The 22,137-nt window shown below is 35.6% G+C and overlaps 1 protein-coding gene across 4 annotated transcripts in view; it reads right to left on the reverse strand.

The window, feature by feature from the left end:
* Positions 1-4,433: 4,433 nt before the first annotated feature.
* Positions 4,434-22,137, reverse strand: part of LOC108909609 (cAMP-dependent protein kinase type I regulatory subunit) — a 53,094-nt gene continuing 35,390 nt past the window's right edge. For 3 of the 4 annotated variants that reach the window (XM_018713993.1, XM_018713995.1, XM_018713994.2), the window contains exons 2-5: positions 6,621-6,977; positions 5,592-5,840; positions 4,752-5,014; positions 4,434-4,668 (exon numbers count right to left, since the gene is read on the reverse strand). In XM_018713993.1, coding sequence (XP_018569509.1) covers positions 4,584-4,668; positions 4,752-5,014; positions 5,592-5,840; positions 6,621-6,977 — 954 coding nt within the window. In that variant the 3' untranslated portion in view covers positions 4,434-4,583. Of the gene's footprint in view, positions 4,669-4,751; positions 5,015-5,591; positions 5,841-6,620; positions 6,978-15,875; positions 15,947-22,137 lie in introns of those variants that run through there. The other variant, XM_018713996.1, reaches the window with a different exon arrangement.

The raw sequence follows: 22,137 nt of genomic DNA on the forward strand, positions 1-22,137 counted from the left end.
GTAGTGATATATTGATAACACCTTTATCATCTGGCCCCACCACATTATGAGTATACTAATCTCGCGATTCTCGCGTCATCCATATTTCCACCATTTTGTTAGCGATTGACAGTTATTACCACAAAACATAATATGTTATTACGATTTCCGTTCTCATATTTTTATTCATTGATCTAGTATGTTTTCATTAAAGTATATGTAATTAACCTCACTTATACCTTATATCTCAGCTTTATGTATTAAAAACCTATGATGTCGAGTAGTTGTTTAGTTTAGTTATCTTGTTCTTGTGTATTTTATTAGTGATTAATGATTATTTATAAAATACTACACCCAGTAAATAATAATGAATTAAAAATTATAGTAGACATACATTTTAAAATATGTTTAGATAATATAAATACGCTTTCGTAAGTTTTTGAACAAAATTTATAAAATTCAGACCAATATAATCTAATCTAAATAATTTCTGCTGGAATTCAAATAACTAAACCCGTATTTAACCAAAAAATGTAATGGTTGGTTTATAAAAAATTATTAGTCCTAACTTAGCCGTAACTTAACCTAATTCCTAAAAATTTAAATGTACAAAATGTAATGTATAGAACTAGGGCAAGGTTAAGATTTTTATAAACCGATACATTACATTTTGTACATTTAACTTTTTAGGACTAAGGTTAAGTTACGGCTAAGTTAGGACTAATACTTTCTTATAAACCAACCATAAACTTCTCAATAAAAAAAAAAACTCGATTTACGTGTAACACTACTACATAGCTAACAATCTTTTTATTACCTTGGATTACAATAATTAATCAGAAATTGATGTATAATAATCAAAAGTATTAAAACCAGGAAAAATAACAGTATGTTTATTATACTACTGGAGGTCATGGCATGGTATAATATCATGACTGGTGGTAGCATGCCATCACGTCCTCTTTACGGACCGTGGCATACCATTGCGAAAAATGTGGCTGAGAGACGGACAGTATCTCAGACATGCTGTCTCACTCTAGCACGCCGCGATTGGTTGGAGTATTCATTTCCAAGCAATCGCGGCGAACTAGAGTGAGACGACAAGTCCCGAGATATAGTCTGTCTCTCGCGCACACTCAGCCACAATTTTCGCAATGGCTGCCTCCAGTAGTATATGCTCGAAGGATCCGTCATATTCTTAGTGACTTTTCCTAGGGAGGGGCTATTTAAAAATTGGCATACGGAATACATTCATAAATCATTTAAGATTCCATAGTCCATACCCATTGATTTATTGATTAGTGAGCCCCACGGACGCAACACCGTAGCAGATTTTCTGGATCACATCAATGGAATACAACCAGATATCCAGTTTACCATGGAAGTAGAGGAAAATGCCGCCCTTCCCTTCTTGGATGTTTTGAGGTGCTTTCGTTTTGGCAAAAATGGTACCTAATAGCAACTAATATCAGTTCAGAGTAACTCTAAGTTGCTATTAGCTGCTGTTAGCTACTATTCTTGCCAAATCGAAAGACCCTTTGGTTGAGAGGAAACCAGATGGCACTTTACGACATCGAGTATACAGGGTGTCCCAGTGTCAGCGTACAAAAATTTACCAGAGGGTAGACCAGACCAAAATAAGATTAAAATTCTTATAAAATATTTTTCTGCGATGCACTCTCACCAAGTTACAGGGTGTTGTTTAGAAAAAAATAACTTTCCGCAATAACTGAAAAACCGTTTGAGGGATTTAAGTAATTTTTGGGTAAAGTGTACATCTATTAAACGTCATTATAACTACATGGTACTTATTTCGATCTGACGCCGGGGGAGGCCTAGGCCAACTTGTCCTCAAAGTTTTATCTTCATAACTTTTGCATATCCTTTTTTTATGGAATTTGATTAAGTTTTCTTGAATCTGCAATCGATTCTGAGCAAAAAATGTACTCTTGTTTAATAGCTTAAAAATGAACCGTTTTCGAGTAAACTGGGTCTAAAGTACCATCTGCATTAATTCGTAGAAAAATGCGTTTAAAGATTTCATTTGTTATTATGTAGTAGGTACCTGTCATTATAAAAAACAAAGTTGTTTACAAGCGTATATGTCAAAATTAATTACAGTAATCGAAATTACGAGAAATTAAATTTACAAAACAACAAGATATTAAGTACTATGAAATTTTCCAACAACGGATATGCCGATATGGTATTTGTCTACGGTTTCTGTGATGCAAATTCACTGGTGGCCTCACGAAAATATCTACGCAGATTTCCAAATAAAGGGCAAATTGGAAATACCAGAATAAGAGGTAATTTGGAAGATGCAAACATTTTAGAAGAAAATGTAATCGCTGCTGTTGTTGATGATCCTTCCACCAATGTCCAAAGAATATCAACGCAAGTAGGTATTCCACGAAGCAGCGTCTGGAGAATTTTAGACCGAGAAGAACTGCACCCATACCAGCTACATAAAGTACAAACTTTACATCCTGGTGATTTTGAAAAAAGGATACAATTTTGCAGGTGGTTGTTAGAAAATATCGATAATAACGAAAATTTCCATCAAAAGATATTGTGAAGTGATGAAACTATTTTTACGAGAATTGCTATAAATAATTTAAAGAATTTTCATATCTGATCCATTGAAAATCCGCATGTGATATGATCCTCCGAATCTTCAACGGAGCCATTCTGCCTCCTCAAATTATTGTAACCGTTTGAATTCAAATAAACCGATTTTTTTAGAAAATATTGTTGATGGCGTACTAGATGACGTTCAATTAGCTTTGCGAAATCAAACGTACTACCAAAAAAAAGGAGCATCTACTCGTAACGGAAAACGGGTATTTGCATGGCTCGATTTACATTTATCAGAATGCTGGGTTGGGAAAAATGGACCTATTATGTGGCCTCCCAGGTTCCCCGATTTGAATCCGCTTGATTTTTTTACTGTGGTCTTATGAAGCAACTGGTGTATGCCAAACCCAGAAACACGAGACGATTAACTTCAAAAAATTAATGTAGCCGCTTAGCAAATTCAAGCAATCGTTAATTTGCGATTTTTCATGGTATAAACCACAAAAATTATTGTGTAAATCAATTATTTCTTGATACATTTCAAATTTTTTTATCGATCTGTCAAATACATCCATGGCATACTTAACTCTCGTGAAACAGTCGAATAACAATATTTTTTTGCATTTATTCCTTCAACGAAATTTTTCTTGTAAATATGTTGTAATACATCGTTTGAAAGGAAATATGACGCAGACAAAAAATAGAAAAATATAACTAAAAGAACTAGAAATTATAGAAGAGGGAATGCTGCTTGATTCTACATAAAAAAACTGTGTAAAAACCCTCATAAACATCCAAGATTTTCACAAACAAAAAAATTATAGGGTATCGTAGAAAACGACAACAAATTAAACTTTTCTTGCAAATCAGACATTGGTGGTACACATGTCTGCAATTGACCCACGCTGCACGGACTGGTCTAATAGTTGCAAGGACAAAGCGGGACGCACCAGAGTTCCAGGAAAGGTCCACGGCAGACCGGCGCCAGCGACCAGATACTTACTAATATACCTGCGAACAATTCCACACCAAGATGACTCCAGCAAACCCTTGCCCCAACAACATAGCTTTTTCTCTCCACTTAGTTTTCAATAAAAATACTGCTATTTACTGTTGAAAAGGAGTTTTATTTGCTGCACACCGAACATGGCAGTTATTTTGAATTTTGAAATCTTAACGTCTTCCGAAATGAAACGCCCCAGCAGGAAATTTATGAAGAATGACAATTTCTCTTTAAATTTGCAAGTAAAAAAGTTCTCCCTCTTCGGGAGAAAATCGTGGAACGCGCAGTATAATTTCCAGTTGCACAGTAATTAAAAAAATGCACGTTATATACATCCTTCAGCTTCATCTCTTAAACTATGGCAGAAATAATATTTTCTATCCATTTTTTACCACATTAAAAAAAAACAAATTGACAAAAATTTGCAATATGCGATAGTTTTTCTCAAAATATTATTTTTAATCGCCCTTGGTTTTACAATTATCCAAAAGAATTTGTAACCGAATGAAATTATATGTTACGGTAATATTCTTCCCCGCCCCACATGAAAGGGTTAAAAATTAAAAAAACGACCTCGCCTGTATTGAAATTCGCTGCCGCAACTTAAAAAAATGCATAAAAATCGTCGGGGACTTCACAGGGAGGGGTAAAAGGTGAAACAACTTTTCTGTAATAAATTTATTATTACGTTACGTAACTAAAGTATATTTTTAATGGAAGAAAACATTTTAAATATATACAATATATTAGTTCCTTTTAAATACATTCAATAACAATTTAAATAGATTAGTTCCAAAGTGCTATCAAACTGTGTGTTTTCTGGGTGTTTCGCATTCAGATCTGAAAATGTCTAAAAGTATAAAAATATGTTTGTTCTGTTACGTTGATAGCACTCGTTCAACAATAAATAAATAACGGGCAAATCTTAAAACGAAAAATTAAAATTTCTATCGAAAGTGAAGACTTACAATTTGGCTGAAGATTCAGTTCATGAAAAAGGAATATTGCAATTAATTTACGTGGTTTAAACGGAAAGTGACACGAAGCTGTTATACTGCGTTATATTCCTCTTCAGTATGTCGGCGCAGAGGCCGAGAACCCTCTCAAATCTGGAACAAGTAAAAAAAAATTAGTAGAAAAATTAAATTACCCGAATCATAAATCTTTTTTAACGTGACACGGTGTAACTTACCTAGCCCTATCTAGTTTGACACATTTTAATGGCCCGCAAGCCACGACGGTGGCCGCCCTCGGTCTGTCGAGTAAAAGGGCTATTTCCCCGAAATAATCACTGGGTCCTAACCTTCCGACTTCAGTGGGCTCCTCGCCCTCGGCTCTGTTCTGTTTGACGATGGCCGTGCCCTCGACGATGATGTAGAAATCGTCACCGGGCTCGCCCTGACGTACGATCGTCTCTCCGTCCTCGAAACTGACGGGCTCTAGAGCATCTGCCACCTAAAAGACGATACAGGAAGTTATAGGAGTTGGTAGTTTATTTGTTAGTTCTAGGAACGGATCAGACAGTAAAATATTTCAGTCAACAATAATTGTTAAGGGTTTTCAAGTAGGTTTAGCGTCGCCATAAAGTCGTCGAGAGACCAGTGCCTTTTGTCACCGGGAGTAATAAATTTGCAAAGCCGTCCTTCGGAGAAGGCCTCATGAAATTTAGCAATGTTTTTGAACAAGTTGAGTTAGACCGTCGGTGCCATGTGTTGAGCATCTGATATCAACGGTTTAGCCCATGGTGAAGGGAAAAATCGATAATTCTAATAACGCGCGAAATGCATTCGAAAAGACGTAGGAATTCCCACACGAAGTAATTAAACTGCAACTACACGGCATGTCCATGGTTAAATTGGACAAGAGTAAAAATGTTGTCCCATTTAAAGAAAAAACATTATTACTGGCAAATATATTAGCACTTATGTTTTAGAACTGCGTTAAAAAAGTTCTGAACCTATTAATTACTATAAAAATAAATACTTATTTTTGGAATACATAATAATAGATTTAATCAACGTTAAGATCTCACCGTAAGTCGTTCCCACTTATCCAAATTTTCTAGGATGGAAACCCTGGACAGGAACTCCTCGTACATCTTCCTCTTCCTTATCGTGGAACCCATGAGAATTCTTCGGTAGGAGTCTCGGTCGATACCCCACAATTTTACATCTGTCTTGGCCTTAACCGTGGCAGCCCTGGGAGTGCCGTATATGAGAGCAAGTTCTCCGAAGCTTCCGCCGTCGCCTATTGTCGTTACCAGTTCGTTATTCACATATACCTAGAATCGGATTACAAAACTGTATAGACTTCTCGATACTTATATGACGTGGAATAGATACAATATTAAGAGATGTTTGTCAGTGGAGCCTGGTCGAAATCTGAATAAAATATACTTCTCCCTTTCGTAATAATAATAGTTTTTATTTTGTTGAAACGATCCTGTGTTGCTTCATTTAACCACTACAGCGTAATAAGAGATGACAAAAAAAATTAATAACTTTATAAAGGTCTTGTAACATCATTTAGTACAGGATGATTCACTATATTTTGACCCCCCCTTTAACTTTTTTGTTTTAAGTTATAAAAAAATGTTAAATATAAAAGTTGCACGATTTTTTATGTATTTTTCGAAAGTGATGGTGGAAAAACAAATGAATTCCAAACAAAATGGCCGCGGCTGTTAACTCTATTAAGTTAAATGGAACACCCTGTATATTTTTATATATTTGGATAGAACGTTCCCTATAGAGCAGGGGTTCTCAATCTTTTTCAAAGACTGTACCCCTTAATAAAAAATTAAAACTGTGCGTACCCCCTTTTTATGGGGGGGGGAGTTAAATTAAAAACACGGGTTAGTTTAAGGAAAGGGACAGTTCTGTTAATCCAATTACCTCGTTTACTACGTCATAAAGGGACATCTGTATGGAAGAATTAGTGTACCAAATTCCAGTAAAACCTTAAAAGGCATCTGGTCATTTCTAGGTTATATCTCACCCACACTCAATAACACCTCCGTAATCACCAGTCCGCGCGGAAAATTAAAGAAAACTATGCCTACCTCCACCTCGCCCTGATCGATGACGTAGAAGTTGTCCCCTTCGTCGCCCTGCTGGATGATGGCCTCGCCCGGAAGACAGGTTACGGGGAACATGGCGTCGAAGATGTCCGATCGCTCGTTCTCGTCGAGGTGCGAGAAGAGCACGTTCTTCGCGATGGCCTTGGAGAGGGCGGCCATCGTCTTGTAGTCCTTGGGCACCACCTTCTTCACGTAGCTGGTGGCGTCCTCCTCGCTGACGGGTTCGGCGGAGATGCCGCCGCGGCGCCGCACGGGCTGCTGCGCGTGCGCCGGCAGCGGCGACAGGTCCTCCGTGTCCTCCGGAGAAGCGGCCTGCTGCTTGGCATCTAAGGCTTGTTCCTGCAAGGACGAAACTTGTGTTAGAAATAATAGATTACCGCAGACAGAGATAGTTTCTTTGGGAGTTTGCCGAGGTTCCGACTTTCTCGAGGCCATGAAAAGAATCTTATGTCGTTAATGGTAAAATAAGACTGTCGTATAAATACTGCGAGTAAACTCAAATTTCGGCCCGGGCGATAGTTCAAACGTTAAACCGCACTACAGAGTGAGAACTGCTCCAACGACCGAGATATTGCAGAACCATAATACGTCGTTCCCGGAGAAAAAATTCCGAAAATCACTCATTCCCCAGGTTCCAGAGAGCCAACATAGTAACCATATTTCTTAAATACTCAGTATAACGAAACAGTAACAATCGTACGTCATAAGTACTGGCCAGGGACTGTCCCTGGTTATATAACTGCAAGTCGACGTTTGATCGCCTTCCTAACGCGAACGCTTCGAAACCTGGTCGAACTTCGATACGGTACTTTTTCTCTGTATTTTATGCTCGACAATGTCCCTTTTTCTTACAGGACTGAATGACCTCATAATACGTTCTTAATCATGTCACAAATTTAAATTTTTTATATGATTTTAGACATACAGTTAATTTGTAGCATTAATGGAATTAATTTTTATTACCACTGTTAGTTGTCGGTTATAGACTTTCAATCAAGTTGCCTATTCACAATCGGCGCTGCGGCTATTGCGTATAGCTGTGACATAATTGACTGACAACACACATTATTACCTGCTTTGTCACATAACTCAATTCCTACTAGATCCTGGAGATACGGCGACACCCGAGAAATGAGCAAACTATGTAGCTGCGCGAAGCGAAAATAGGTTTTCAATGTCGACTTGATTGCATACGGCTTCCTCAATCCGGTCTAATGCTATATTCCAGGTGGCAGCTACCGAGGAAATCGTTAGATGCAAGAACGAGCAACTTGTCAGTCGGGATTGAACGGCAAATTAAATCATCGCATACTGAGCTATCGAGCTCTACACGACTGCATTCCGGAATATTACGGAATAATTACGGAAGCTTGTTTCTTTTGTGACGAACAGATTTGTTATCGGCTACATTCGCTCGCGTCAGGCTATCAGATTTAAGACGAATTTGTTTGATCAAAATAAATTGATGATACAAAAACTGACTAGTTCTGCGCAATTTGACCATGATCTCTTGAGTTCCAGCATGTTAAATTCGGTGCTATTTTTATTTTTGCAATATCCTAATTTGAATGACTTCATAATAATATCTAATAACACAGACACGGTCTTTAAATTGAAGTAAAAATTAATAGTAATGATTCTTTTATTAAGGCATTATTAAAATGTCCCTGGATTTCAGCTACAACTTTGCGATGCGCTCTAAAGAGCGAATTTCCATCTGACGATGGAAAAAATACGGAAGATTACCGAAGACCGCCGCGTCGTGCAGAATTCCGTTCCGACACAATGGGGTTGCGAAAATGAGAAGCTGGGCTGCGCTGATTCCGATCCTCCATTGTATCCTTGATCGTTAGCGAGGCGGAATGGTGACAGCGATAAGTAGGAGATACGGGTTAAGGCGTATCGCTCCCAGTTTGGATTATGGCATTACTCGGCCGTAAAATCCCAAATACGACACTTAACTTTAAATCGTTATAAGCCGGGAGAAATCGCGGGCGATTAAAACCGGTTCCGATTTAGATATCGCCATTTTTTTCCTGCGGATACTAAAAAAATAGAAACCAGTGTAGATATGTAGAAGCGTAGGAAAGGGAAGATTATGCCGTACATTTCCATAAACTTTTTTACGCACCGACCCGAGTCAAAAGTCAGGTTTAAACGACGCCATATTTTCAGTTTAACTTTTCGCGCTACACGTCATTTTAAGATTTATGAAATTTTCGCGTAACTCCAACTATGTTTGTGGTAGTTTAGAGTTATAAAATAATCGCGTTTAAGAGGTTCAACACGCGCGGAAAATGTATTAAACCTTCTGCAGGATATCAACTTTTTTCTCGACTGTAAACCGTTAAAAATATTGCCAACTGTAACGTTTCTCACGAATCGGATATTCAGGTGGTAATCGGCTTATCAAAACTTGTACCGGATGTATTTCAAATCGGCAGAGCATTCAAAGTCTAATTCATCGATTTTATTCTCTTAGGCCAGCTTTTTTCGACAATAAAAAGCGTATTTGTAATATGCTTTAAATAACATAACATTTCCTACTAGTACGGAAAAATTATTTTCATAAGAGACTTCACAGGGACGACTTTTTCTTTACCGCAAATCGAAACAGGACCGCACATTTTCAAACATTCATCTCTCGTTTGAATCTATCACGCAAAAAAAAATAAATTACTGCAGTATTCAAATTGTACTGTACATTGCTATGAAGTGCTTTTATAGTTTTACATACTGAGTCATTTGTATTAAAAAATAGTGTCATGTCGATTTGTTACTTTATCGAACGGTGTTTTTCTTTTGTAGTACTTTGAAGCTTAATTGTTACAAATATCAGGAAAAATACTACAAAAATTTCAACAAGCTATCTATAAAAATTGAATTACAAATTTTATTGGTATCGACGCATGTGATAAACTGTTATGTTTTGACATCAAATTAAAGCGACGTTCAGCCAAATTTTTGAGGAACAGACGAATGTGTATCCATTGCGCCTAAACAAAATCCGAGGCGTTCGAAAATATACCGTTTCCCGTAATTCATTTGATAGCAGAACAAAATGACAGTTTCATTTAGCAAAATTCCCAACCGACAAACCTAAATTACAGTAACTTGAACCTGTCATTGCGTGATGAATCGTCCAATTGAACGGGTCAAGGTTAAGGCCAATATTTAATCCAGAACACAATTTGGCAATTAAACAGCACCATCATTTTCATGAATCTGTTCAGAGACGCCACTGCTGTCAGGATTAATTAACAATAATTAATTGATCAAATATGTATTTTCGGATCGCTACGATTTACGTTTTAAAAATTATAACGAAACAGGAAAAGCAATAAAAATATGACACTTCCAGTAGATATTAAATGTAGTCATTCCAGAAAAATACAAATCATGTAAGTATACATATTTCGTAAAAGTGCAATGTTTAAAAATGAGTAACGTCCATAACTGTTCCCGCAGCTAACAAGACAGTGTATTAGTTTTTAAAATAGGAATATGATTCATAAAACAGCAAAAACCTATAAATTTTGTCTTCCACCGCAAATAGCGTCGTAAATTGTTCCAAAGGGAATTACTGAACACTAAAAGTTGTACAACAAAGAAGTTACAATGTACGACACAACATAATACAGCTATAGGCACGTATATGTACATATTTAATGTGACATAGGTATTCCCAGAGGAAAAGTCCTGCGACACGATGGATTTATTTCCAAATGACATTTACAAGGCTATTTCCACATTTATTCTCTGTGCTACGAATACATTTCCCATGACATGACAGCCTAGCTTAGAAAGAAATAAAAGAATATGACAAATCATAAATTATTAATATTTAAAATACAATGGTCAATATTTCCTTCAATTTATGTCATCCTACGATCTGAAAAGTATTTACACTATACATAGTGTTAGTAGGTTGGGTCAGTGAGGCATCGCAAACAATTAAACTCTACAATTTTTATTAGAAATTACTACATACACTGCAATTTTAATAGTCTATGAATCGTGGTGACAAAATTGCCCCAACGTTGGGCGCCAAATATGTAAAACGAGACAACGCGGTTTTCTACGTGTATTTTCTTTTTATCGTCGTAAACTGAACTGCAAAATCAACTTACTGCCTTTGAACTGCGAAAAGCTCGACAGCAAATTTCACGATGAATTAAATATTGACCAAAACTTTACATTACGGTTAAAAAAATTCTGTAATAGACCTATCGCACATCGAGTCTACTTTGAGGCTGCGCGACCACTTTTCCCGTAGGAAGCCCGCTTGGTAGTCCGGAGATGTACAAACATTTGTTAGGGAATCGAAATCCTGACGGACTTTTATCCCCCGTTTATGCTGTCCCAACACGTACCCATCGAAATAGGCTGCCGAGCAATTTTCTAGTAACACTAGCTGGAAAGGAGCTGTATGTGGAATCCGAATCGAAGCTTAATTTATGAACAGAAAGTGGGTTTAATACTACCCTGAAAACTCCGTTAGATCGGGCTGCTTTATCTGTTCATGGTGTCGTTTTTATTGTACAACTATTATTTTCTAGCAACACCATCACATGGTTGTAATAAAAATGGAAATTAGTGACCCTCTCGCTTTCTCGCACATGTTTTTGAGTAAAATGGTGAATTTTGTTACATAAATTATTTTTATAGTCATAGTTGTTGCTGAGAAAATAAAAATTAATATAAAAAATTGTGCGGTTGTAAAATAGTCTGTTTCGATTGAAATAAAAAAAAATAATTGGAGCTCAGTAAGTTTAATTTATGAATAAGGATTCATCCATTAAAACAATTTTACCTGAGATACTAAAATAGGTGGAAAAGGGAAAACTCGTATTAAATAATTTTTATTATAAAATTTAATTAACAAAGTTTAGAACACTTTCAAAATTTGGTTGAAAATAGGAAACTCAAATTATTTCCAGATCAATAAAGACATTCCTTTTAACATATTTGGTTTTTTTAATAATGCTTCGATATCATATTCACATCCGACTAAGCTGAACAATAAAATTTGTACGTAAATCGCTCCTAGGAAAAAATATTCTACCACCAATACTCTCGTCAGTTTTTTTTAGTCGTATTTTTTTGGGTTTTGGAATAAAATTTGTTATTAAAAACGACACTTTCTACATATTGCTTTTTATAAAAAGTTTTCGAATTTCGCATATATTGTCGGAAATACAAAATTTTCTTCGGGAAAATACTGATTTAATATCTGGCACTCATTAATTTTTATAATATTAGTAGCCTCGTATTACGAATTTGTTCTACAGAATATCCAGCTTCTATAACATCCAATTATTTCGTACTTCCTACCTGTACACCTACAGTGGAATCTGGACTGGCTTTATTACAGGAGTAATTAAATAAATCCACCTCCGCGAAGATGCTCTCTATGAACTGACTTTAATTAGAGGAAAACAAAATTTATGGGACGCAAAAAAGTAGATATAAAACAATCCTTTGAAGAACGACAGTCCATTTCAATAATTAGTCCTTCGTTGTGGTAATTAGGTACACTGGAACTCATAGCTCACATCACTGCTAAATTTTAATTGTAGTATTTTTCTTTTACATTTTCCACAGATCTTCCGTCGACATTCCCTTATTGCTTCATAAAAATGTTATGATTCCCGTTACAGACTTATTTATATTTAATTATTACCGTAACCATCCAAATTTAACGTGCCGTGAAATATATTAAAAATGGAAATTTCACGCTAGAATAGACCATAAACACCTTGAATTAACAACTAGGTTTTATAGGATGTGGAACATAATTGTGCATCGATATGTATAACATATTTATTTACATGAAGTCATCGGCAAAGTGCTCGACAATTTATTTGAATGCATTAAATTTACATGCACGTATACAGGGTGACTCTAAAACACAATTGAGAAAATTTAACATAAATGTAAGCCTGTGCATCTTGTGCACATGCGTTGTGTGTTGCAGTATCAACTAGCGTATAAAATGTTTTCTGATCAAGAACTAGCAGATATGGTGTTAATGTATAGAGAATGTCAGTACAATTTAAATGAGACTTGTCGTTTTGCGTATTTGTACGTATGCGGACTAATTTTGACCGTCGTTTGGAAACACATGGATGGACAATTTACATCTTTTTCGAAAGTAAACGCCTACAAAGATCAACCGAAATGGGCTGCAGTGAATTAGTGAGAAACAACTTGAAATAAGCAAATTAAACGATATTTTATGCTATTTCTAATTTTAAACTGATCACTTTCAATAAAAAAACATATATCTATACACTGAAATGGCAAAATGGGTTAATTTCTCCCGATTATTAACTGTTAAACAGATTTCAAAAGGACCAAAAATTTAGCTGATGTTTCAAAGGAAACGTAAAAAAGCACCTCAAATAAATGTGTCGTGTTTAATCTTTCATGCAAAGAGAATCCTATAAAAGGATTCCAAATCCGCCTGCCCCTTACTAATCAAAGAGCAGGAGCACAAAGCTGACATAATGCAATTAGTCTGTTCAGGATTAAGGCCGAGACACGCATTATACGACGCTGTTTCGTCATCTAACAAACGAATACTCACGGTTATATTTTAAAACCCTTCGTAAGAGCAAATGGATAAACATTTCTAATATCTAAATGATGAACCAGAAATTGCTAGCCGGGACAGCATAGTCACCCTCAAAAACTAAACAATTTCCGCCAAGCGTTTGATATCGTCGCTCGGGCACGGCACAGTGATGTATAGACAAGCACACTGGATTTCATTGAGCAAATCATTTCGATGCCCCAACTCGTTAGCGTTGAATATGTCTAGAGGCGAGAAACCGGACGTTCGATCACACGAAGGTCCTTTACGAACATAAAGGATTGCCAACCCCTCGGAGAGAAATCTAATAAATTATCTTTTTTTTTTATTGCTCGGCTTTCTCCAAACATGGACCGGTATCAAATTTATCTCACGGAACTAATAAATCCTGGCGGCTCCACGAATATATCACGCGCCAGTTTGTGCGTTATTCTATGACTTTTAGGAAATAAATGAAGATAAGCTGTAATTTCGGCGAGGATATTTCATTCTGAAAAAATTGGTGCGACCTGCATAAATCCAAAGATACAAGGCTAGAACATCATGCTTTGGTATACAATTCCCGTTAAATACAAAGTGTTTCTGAAATAGGTGCGTTTCCTTAAACAACTTGTGGTCTAAAATGTCATATATCCAAAATAAAAATGTTGTCTATTCATCACGCCACAAAGACCCCGCTTGCGGTTTTTTATATGCTGTTTCCGTTTTCACATAATGGCGACCGATCATCGGTTTTACATCACCCTGTACATGGCAAAATGAACATCGCAGTCACAGATAAATGAAAGAAGAAATACCCTGGGGTGGTAGTACAATACCGCAGTATTATGTTTCTCATTAGTGAAGCAATATTTCACGTTTTCGAATCGATGTATCGTCATATAAAAACAGACCTCCATATAATTTTTTCACATCGCTATCCGCATGGGTTGCTTGGGTGTGCCCTAAGGGAAAATTAAACAAATCTCCTTGATTGCAAAATCAACAGCGCATCAATTTAATTTCGCAAACAAGTAAACTCCAATTATTACGAACATGATATTTTGCTTGTGAACACAGTCGTTTATTGGTTCTGAATATCCATTGAAGTCTTTTAAAATTATTTAATGTTGACATTTGCTGTCGGTAACACAAAAATAAATGATTATTCGTTTATATTTCATGTTGTAAGAATGTTAATCAAAAACGATAAAGAGCAAATAAGCGCAATTTTTTATGGTTTATATATTAATTTCGTTATATTTACGTCCATTTGCTATTCATTTGGTTTTGCTATTGACTGATATTCATATTAATATTGAAAAATAATGCATATAGGTATTAAAACTTTACTTACCACTTCCTGATCAGAACTTATTCATTACATAATCGTTCAATTAGAAAGAAAGAGCAATTATTTCAATTTTCTTTTTTCATAAAAGCAATAAACTTTTAATTTTGTCTTTTCTTTTATGGTGTTTCATTTAACACACAATACTGAACAAGCTCTCAGTCGCCAAATACTACTTTTAGTAAAAAGTAAACAGATTAATAAAATATTACATTTGTATGTGATCTCAAATAAACTCAACATGTGTTTGTGACAGGTAGTATATTTCATAAAGCATAATGTTACGTTTATCATTACACAGTTTTTTAGCTTCAGATCAGTCTAGAACGAGTCACGAAATTGAAATTACTATTTATTGTGCATTCCTTGTCTTCTTCATTTCAAACAATTAATATTACTACCGTTTACGCTTTTTAATAGTTACATATTTCGATTAATACTAATACGTATCACTATACATTTGCGATACCAATTGTGGTTAGCACTGGCCCCGAAAAAACTACACACTAATGATTTGATAATGATTTAATGTCTATTCTAAAGCCATACAACTTTAGTTTAAATAATTTTTTGTATCCCCAATCACTTCCGAGATATTTCAGGATGTGGATTTCAGTTTTCTGTCAATTAGTTGTCGAGTAATACCTTTAAAAATTCAGTTGAGATACGCCATTTGTACAGTAAATCATAAAAAACCTCTTTTGTCTAAATCTGGCGAGTTACATTAAAGTATGTGTTTCTTTCGAAGAGTTCCTTCTACCAAAAATTCCACGCAATCTGCGCACAGTCTCTACTACACACTCTCCGTACTTATAATGAATTTTCACAATCTTCACTCAACCATATTGGTATTGAGGTATATTTCTTTAACCGTTTTGTTTTGGTATGAGAAAACGTTGGTTAAATCTTTTACGCTTGATTATGACTTACCCTGTGTATGTACTTAATTCCAGAAACTTTTAACAAGAATCTTATAAAAGAGTATATTAGAATAAAAAAAAACATGGTCATGCAGACATTCTTACAAAAATGTTGACAATCGTGCTACCAAAAGACGCAAATCACGGAACAGCCAAGTAATCAAATCGAGACGAGTCACCTTAAATCGTAATCAACAAAACGAGTTAAACGGAGTTAGCGGGCGAATTTACATTAATTTTTTTTAATCTCAGCTCACAATTGGCACTCCAAACCGATAAAAACCTTCTGAGGAGCGAGTCGATTCGGCACTTTTCAGGGCACCCGCCCGAGGGTTCGTCCCGAACGCCGCGAAATAGGGAGGGCGTAGGGGAAAGCAGGGAACTTTTCGTACCATATGTGACGGCTCGAATGGAACCAAGCTGCCGGGAAACGAACGCGCTCTGCTCCGGTCGTTACCGGACCGCGAACTGGATCTCCAGCCTCGCCTGCCTGCACCATACCCGCCGGTGAGTCTCGGCGTCTTCGAGAGCGACGGCGGGCCGGCGAGGAAGAGAAATCCGCGACCCACACCCACCAGGAAATACGAAGTGTCTCAGCAGGAAGTGTCATGATTGGAAAATATTGAGAAGCGAATTGGACGAGGCCAAAATAGTAGCCAATGATTCATTCTCAACATGTCAATCCACGAGAGGAACGCGATTCCATGGGCGTATCATTTTGGAAGGTTCCAAAAATTGTTAGATATAAAACTATGTCAATTTTGGTAAAACTCAACTTGGTATATCCAACAGGTAGGTAGGTAGGTTTAATAATAAAGTATGTGTTTGAGTACCTTATAACTTTAGAAATTTTGACTATATTTCAGCTCTTAGAAATTTTAAAACATCTTTTTTTCAACGCATAATGACAAGCCATCTTAACACTTTTATCTGCAATATAGCACATCATTTAAGTTATTAGTACCTCTAGAATTACAAATAATTTCAAAGCGCCACTCCTATTACTATTACTCAATGTCTTGCAACTCTTTTAAGATGATGATCGGCCAACAATTTCAGTTTCAACTAAATTACTATTAAATCAAGGGGCATTGTTCTGTTGATAACAAAATCGATACGGTTCTCTGAACACAATAAAACTAAATTGTATACGACTCGGGATATCCAATTTTATTCACCACTTAAACGAATTTATTTATAAAACTTTCTACGTACAAGTTAATGGTGGTTGTAAGTCATGTAGATATCAAATAATAACTGTGCTTATACTTGTGCGAAAACACAAATCATTGCAGGACTGTTCATTGCATTTGGACATAAATAAAGTCAAATGTCAAGTCAGTTAATGTTTCGTTTTTATGCCAACAATTTGACCTTAAACTCCAATGTACATGTATTACTAAGTATTTTTACATTACGATTAAGATATGGAAATTATTTATTTATACTAATCAGTACCGCTATGATTTTGTTTAGCAACAGCGTTTATATAAAACTATATATAGGTACTTATAACGTCAAAGAGACCCTTCGGGCAAAACGACGGAACGTACTTCTAGTTCCCAACTAACGATGAAACTCCCTACTCCACTACATCTATAGATTGAAAATTGCCCTTTTTATTGAAAACGAACTTTCAACAGATGAAAAAATACCTTCGATAAGAACTTGAACTGCCTTCAAACAGCGACGGGCGTCTTTCAAAAAATGACGTTTCCACAAGAAGGGATATAAAAGTTTCTTAACGCCTTACCCAATAAACACCGAGATGTAAGATACCAGATATCGATTGTGCATATAAAAGTATTCTCAATTAATCAAAGCGCCAGGTAAAGTATATTCATAGATTTAAGAGAACGACCTGAGTTCAGTTACCGTCCATGATAAAATTTAATTGTCAACGAATACAGCCAAATTAGTTTATTGTCTGGAAGAGCAGGAAGACTGTCTTTCTGGGAAACAATTTAAAATGAAAATGATGTGAATGACCAAAAATACAGGTTTCATTATATAAAAGTGGAGTACAGTTCGTGAAGTTGAAAATCAACTGAAGAAAAACAGGAGAGAATATGCTACAAAGCGGAATATCGAAAAAAACGATATTTTTAAATATTAAATTTTAATTAATTAATTGAATATCGAAGATATCGTTTGATTTTTCTCAATGCTTCTCATTCTATCAAATTTATACGTCGGTTGCCAACGTTTAAATTATGTTTACATAACATTACACAGCAAGGTACCTAATCGATTCATTCCAGTCACTTACCTGAGATATAGGCAGATATATATTAATACCTACTTGTACACGTAAATAACACAGGCACGTAGGTAGAATGGAGTGGTACCAGAAAGTGGGCGCGGTTCTAGGCATACTGATTTGCGGTAGTGTAGAGAACGAGTTTAATAAACAAAAGCAGTCGCTGTCTTGTATAATACAATTTTGTAACCCACGTCGTGTCAGAGGCGTTAGTCTTTGAAACTGCCTCTAATTAATATGTGAGGAGAAAACTTTAACAGGAACCACAATTCGCAATATAATGTGTTCTAATATAATTTCCATTCCAAGAACAGGACGGTATAAGCATACAATACAAATTATACCATTTTTTCTATGTACAATACTTTGTTGGATCGTGGCTATGTAGTTTTTGCTATAAAAATCCAAAGGAAAAAATGTGTGTACTTATCGAACTTTACACTAGATGATATAAAATAGTATTTAAGTTTGTTTCCACCACTTTTCTATTAAAATATAGTCATAGTACTTACATATCACTAAATGTAGCATTAAAATAAAGTAAATTGGACGTAGTGGTCATGAAATAAGTCTAAATCCATATAATTTGTTTTAAATTCATTCTTTAATAAGCAGGAAAAACTTTTCTGTAAAATTCAACTCCACCTCGCCTAAACTTTTAATATTCGTTTCAGCAAAAAAATGAACAAAATTGTGCGCCATAACAATGTCTTCCAAGACAAATGACTGGGTTCGGGCTCTTCAATTTTATATCTCATTTACCCACTTTATTTACTCAAAGAAAGCCAACTTGATTATAAATTGAAACGCCGGCACATAAATTATGGCTTCATATTTTCGCATGAGATAGTTAAAGAGAAAAGTAAATAATAAAAGAACTTACGCCAGAATTGTTCCCGTTTCCCTGCCTTAAGATTCTAGTATAAAGCGCCTCTTGCTTGAATCTTGAAACAAGCAACTAATAAGAATAACTGTACTGGGTGAATGACGATATATTTCTCCCTGGTAGTCTCAGACCAATATCGAAATTTCAAAACAATCTTTCCTCGACTAGCATTGAATTACACCCCCAATAACTAGTCGGAGCGTAGTTGTCCGCAGTATCATCAGTTGGAAACACATTACTCTTTGTTAAACAAACAACAGCTAAAAAGACAGTTAAGGCAAAAAAAATTCAATAAAAGTCGGCAAGTAAAGTAAACGTTTCAGGTAAAGCTTCATGTAATTTTACTCTAAAAGGATGGGATACATATCCATTAAAAGCAGGTTTCAGCAACCCAGTAAGCTTCTGGGCAGGGCAGATGTACGCAAAAGTTTCCTTATAATTACACGACAGAGGAAAACATAATTTTTTTATAATTTCGTTAATGCAAGCTCCAGTTTACATTTAATTAGTGTTCCAACTAAATACGCCGCTCGTTATAAAAAATTATAATTGATGGCGTAGTCGCCCCCACTTAATTAGCGGCATAAAATATATGACCCTTTTCCCGGAAAGATCGGGAGAGGGAAGGGGAGAGACAGCGAGAAAATCAATTCGTGAAGTTGGAAAGAACGGGTTGCCATTCCAAATATTAACATTCGAGAATAGGAAATTGTACACAAAATTACGAAGTCAAAGGGGTACTCTTCATTGCAAATACCATCCTATTGTTTTTCTGTCTTGTCGTTGGTATTGCTCCATTTTACATATTAAACCAGTTAAACGATGGATGTTCTTTATACATAGTATTTTTATTTCTCATTTTTGGACAGTTATCTCTAAAACTCTTTATTTTGTAAGACAAATCAAAGATGTGTAATAATGTCAAGTAATTAGGTTACGAATAAAATAATTGCAATTTTTTTTTTTAAATTAGCACATTTGATGAGGAATATTTTTAAAACGAATTTATACATTACATTACATTATACATTATTTATTACATTATTAATACCATGTAAAATTTTAAATCTTCATTTTAACTCTTTGAAGCACTCATTTTTCATCACAACACAGTGGACAGTGAATTATGGGTCGCTGATCACGAATCTGGTTCGACAGATGACAGCTGCCATAATGGTGTATCATTGACGAAGCGGCTGGAGATCTTAGATAATTGTCACTGGTAAACGTTGTTTTTGACGCCGATTCCCAATCTGATATCAGAAATGCCTTTCTGACAGTTGACAGCTATCATATAGATGCTATGCAAATGTCAGAATGAATTGGTTGGTACTCATTTTCAGAAAAAATTCCTCAAATTCTCGTCAAAAGTGAGTTTTCCAAAAACAACTTGTTAAAAGCAAACTACTTTTGTCCATCCTACAAAATAATTTACTCTAAGCAAAAAAAAAATTAAAATGGACTCACATTTTAGCAAATAAATACGTATTTTTTATCGGACTAACTCTATAATCGCACAAACATTTAAATTATCAAATTATAAACACCTACGCTCATTCGATCCGAAAAACGAATCGAAAACAGATTTATTATTATCCAAGGTGTTGATTGTGTTTCCTGAAAGTGTTTAATCAAACAATATTATTCCTATGTGCCTCGGGCACGTCTCTTCTCTTTGGCATGTCCTGTATAATACCAAAGTTTACAGAATATTTATTCTGTAAACTTTGATAATACATCAAAGTAATTCCGTCAACACACAAAGCAAACTTCTTAAGCGGAGCGCTCGATAATATCACGTTGGCTGTTGAAAGTAGATCTTAGTGACGCAATAAGTGTTTGTTAGCTATCTATCAATCAGATGTTTCAAATGGTTTCCTACGAAATAGCTGTTAGGTTAATGTGTGTACCGTTACATTATCGAAAATGTTCCTATAGTTTCCGTCAACCAAAAGCTGAAGAATCCGTATTCTTCCAGAAATCGCCAGTTTGAACCATCATATAACTATACCTGTACAGAAACGGCATCAGGACATACATTATGTAGGATTATAATGAAAGTTTGCGCATTAGAACTATTTTTCTACTAACTATAAGACATATACAAAAATCACTTCACTTCACTTGATCATAACGACATAGTGACAAGCCTTTCATGGATTTTCCAGTGTTTCCCTTTTGTTTGTGGAAAAAAGAACAACCTCGTTTCTGGTATCGATCTCACAATCTCGACGGCGACTTAACAAATGTTCCTGTAACTGTAACAGGCGCTTAAGTAAACATTATTCTCCTCATTCATAAAGTCTATTCACCATTCACACAATCGCAGAGGAAGATGCGAGACTGAGAAACAATAACCAGATGAGTAATGCATGTCTGGATTTACGTCTACCACGATTTAAAAGCTTTTCCGTATACGGGCGCGGATTATCTAATCTGGGTGATTAAGATTTATCACCTCTTTTATTAGTGTCATGTTACGGTTTGTTACTTTATGTCTGAACTGATTCTATTGTATTGTCACAATAATTATGATAACGCATGCAGTGTGAAAAATATAGACGGAAAGTACTTATTATATTTTAATTCTTGTAAGTTCTCTGACAAAAATTGTTCAAAATAATTGACATCAGTGGAGCAAAGTAAACACCACATTGTACTGTACTTTTGTTTGATAAAAACTATAGTAGGCGATGTCGTTATGGAAGAGCGTGAATTTTGTATAAACACATGGATTGGTTTTATCAGTAACTTTCTGCTTGATCTTATTAGATTAAAAAAATTCTCCATTACGCTAGAATTACAGAATATTCTGCCAGAATTGTTTGACGAACTACGTGATCACATTAATTTTGTGCATGATCACCGCACTTCAGTCCCACTGTAAGAGAACATTTAAATGACCAGAACCCAGGCAGATGGATAGGCAGAGGATACGATGCTCCAATTCACTGGCCTCCACGTTCGCCAGACTTGAATCTACGTTATTTTTTTATTTGGAGGCCTTAAAACAGACAGTGTACTTTGTGAGTGAAGAACAGCTATGGAAATAATGAAGGCATACTGAGGACTTAATTTTTGGGCATATATGACTTCTTTTAGGATATTTAATCCCCTCAAAATAAAACTTTTGTAATCACGTAAAAAGTTCTTGATACATTTTAAGGAACAAGTTTATATTAACTTTTAAATTAGAGATCGAAGTTTGAGTTCTCCAGTTGCTGGAGACGTTGGATAAATTGGAATGGGACAGTGTATATACGGCCTAAAATAATACGCCCCCACTCGAAAAAAAAAGGAAATGGAACTGATCAAATCTAACCCTCTGCGAGACCTGAAATTGATTTCAAGTTAATACATAAAAGTAGCTGCCACTGTCTCGGGGGTTATAAAAATACCCACGTAATTTATTTCCGTTTCCTTTTGGTTTCAGCTCAGTGATAACAAAAAAATGCCGCAAAAAACCATATCTCCTTATTTATTTAACATTTACTGAATTTCCCCTGAT

Source organism: Anoplophora glabripennis, unplaced genomic scaffold (assembly GCF_000390285.2).
Source record: "Anoplophora glabripennis isolate ALB-LARVAE unplaced genomic scaffold, Agla_2.0 scaffold147, whole genome shotgun sequence".
Classification (NCBI taxonomy): domain Eukaryota; kingdom Metazoa; phylum Arthropoda; class Insecta; order Coleoptera; family Cerambycidae; genus Anoplophora; species Anoplophora glabripennis.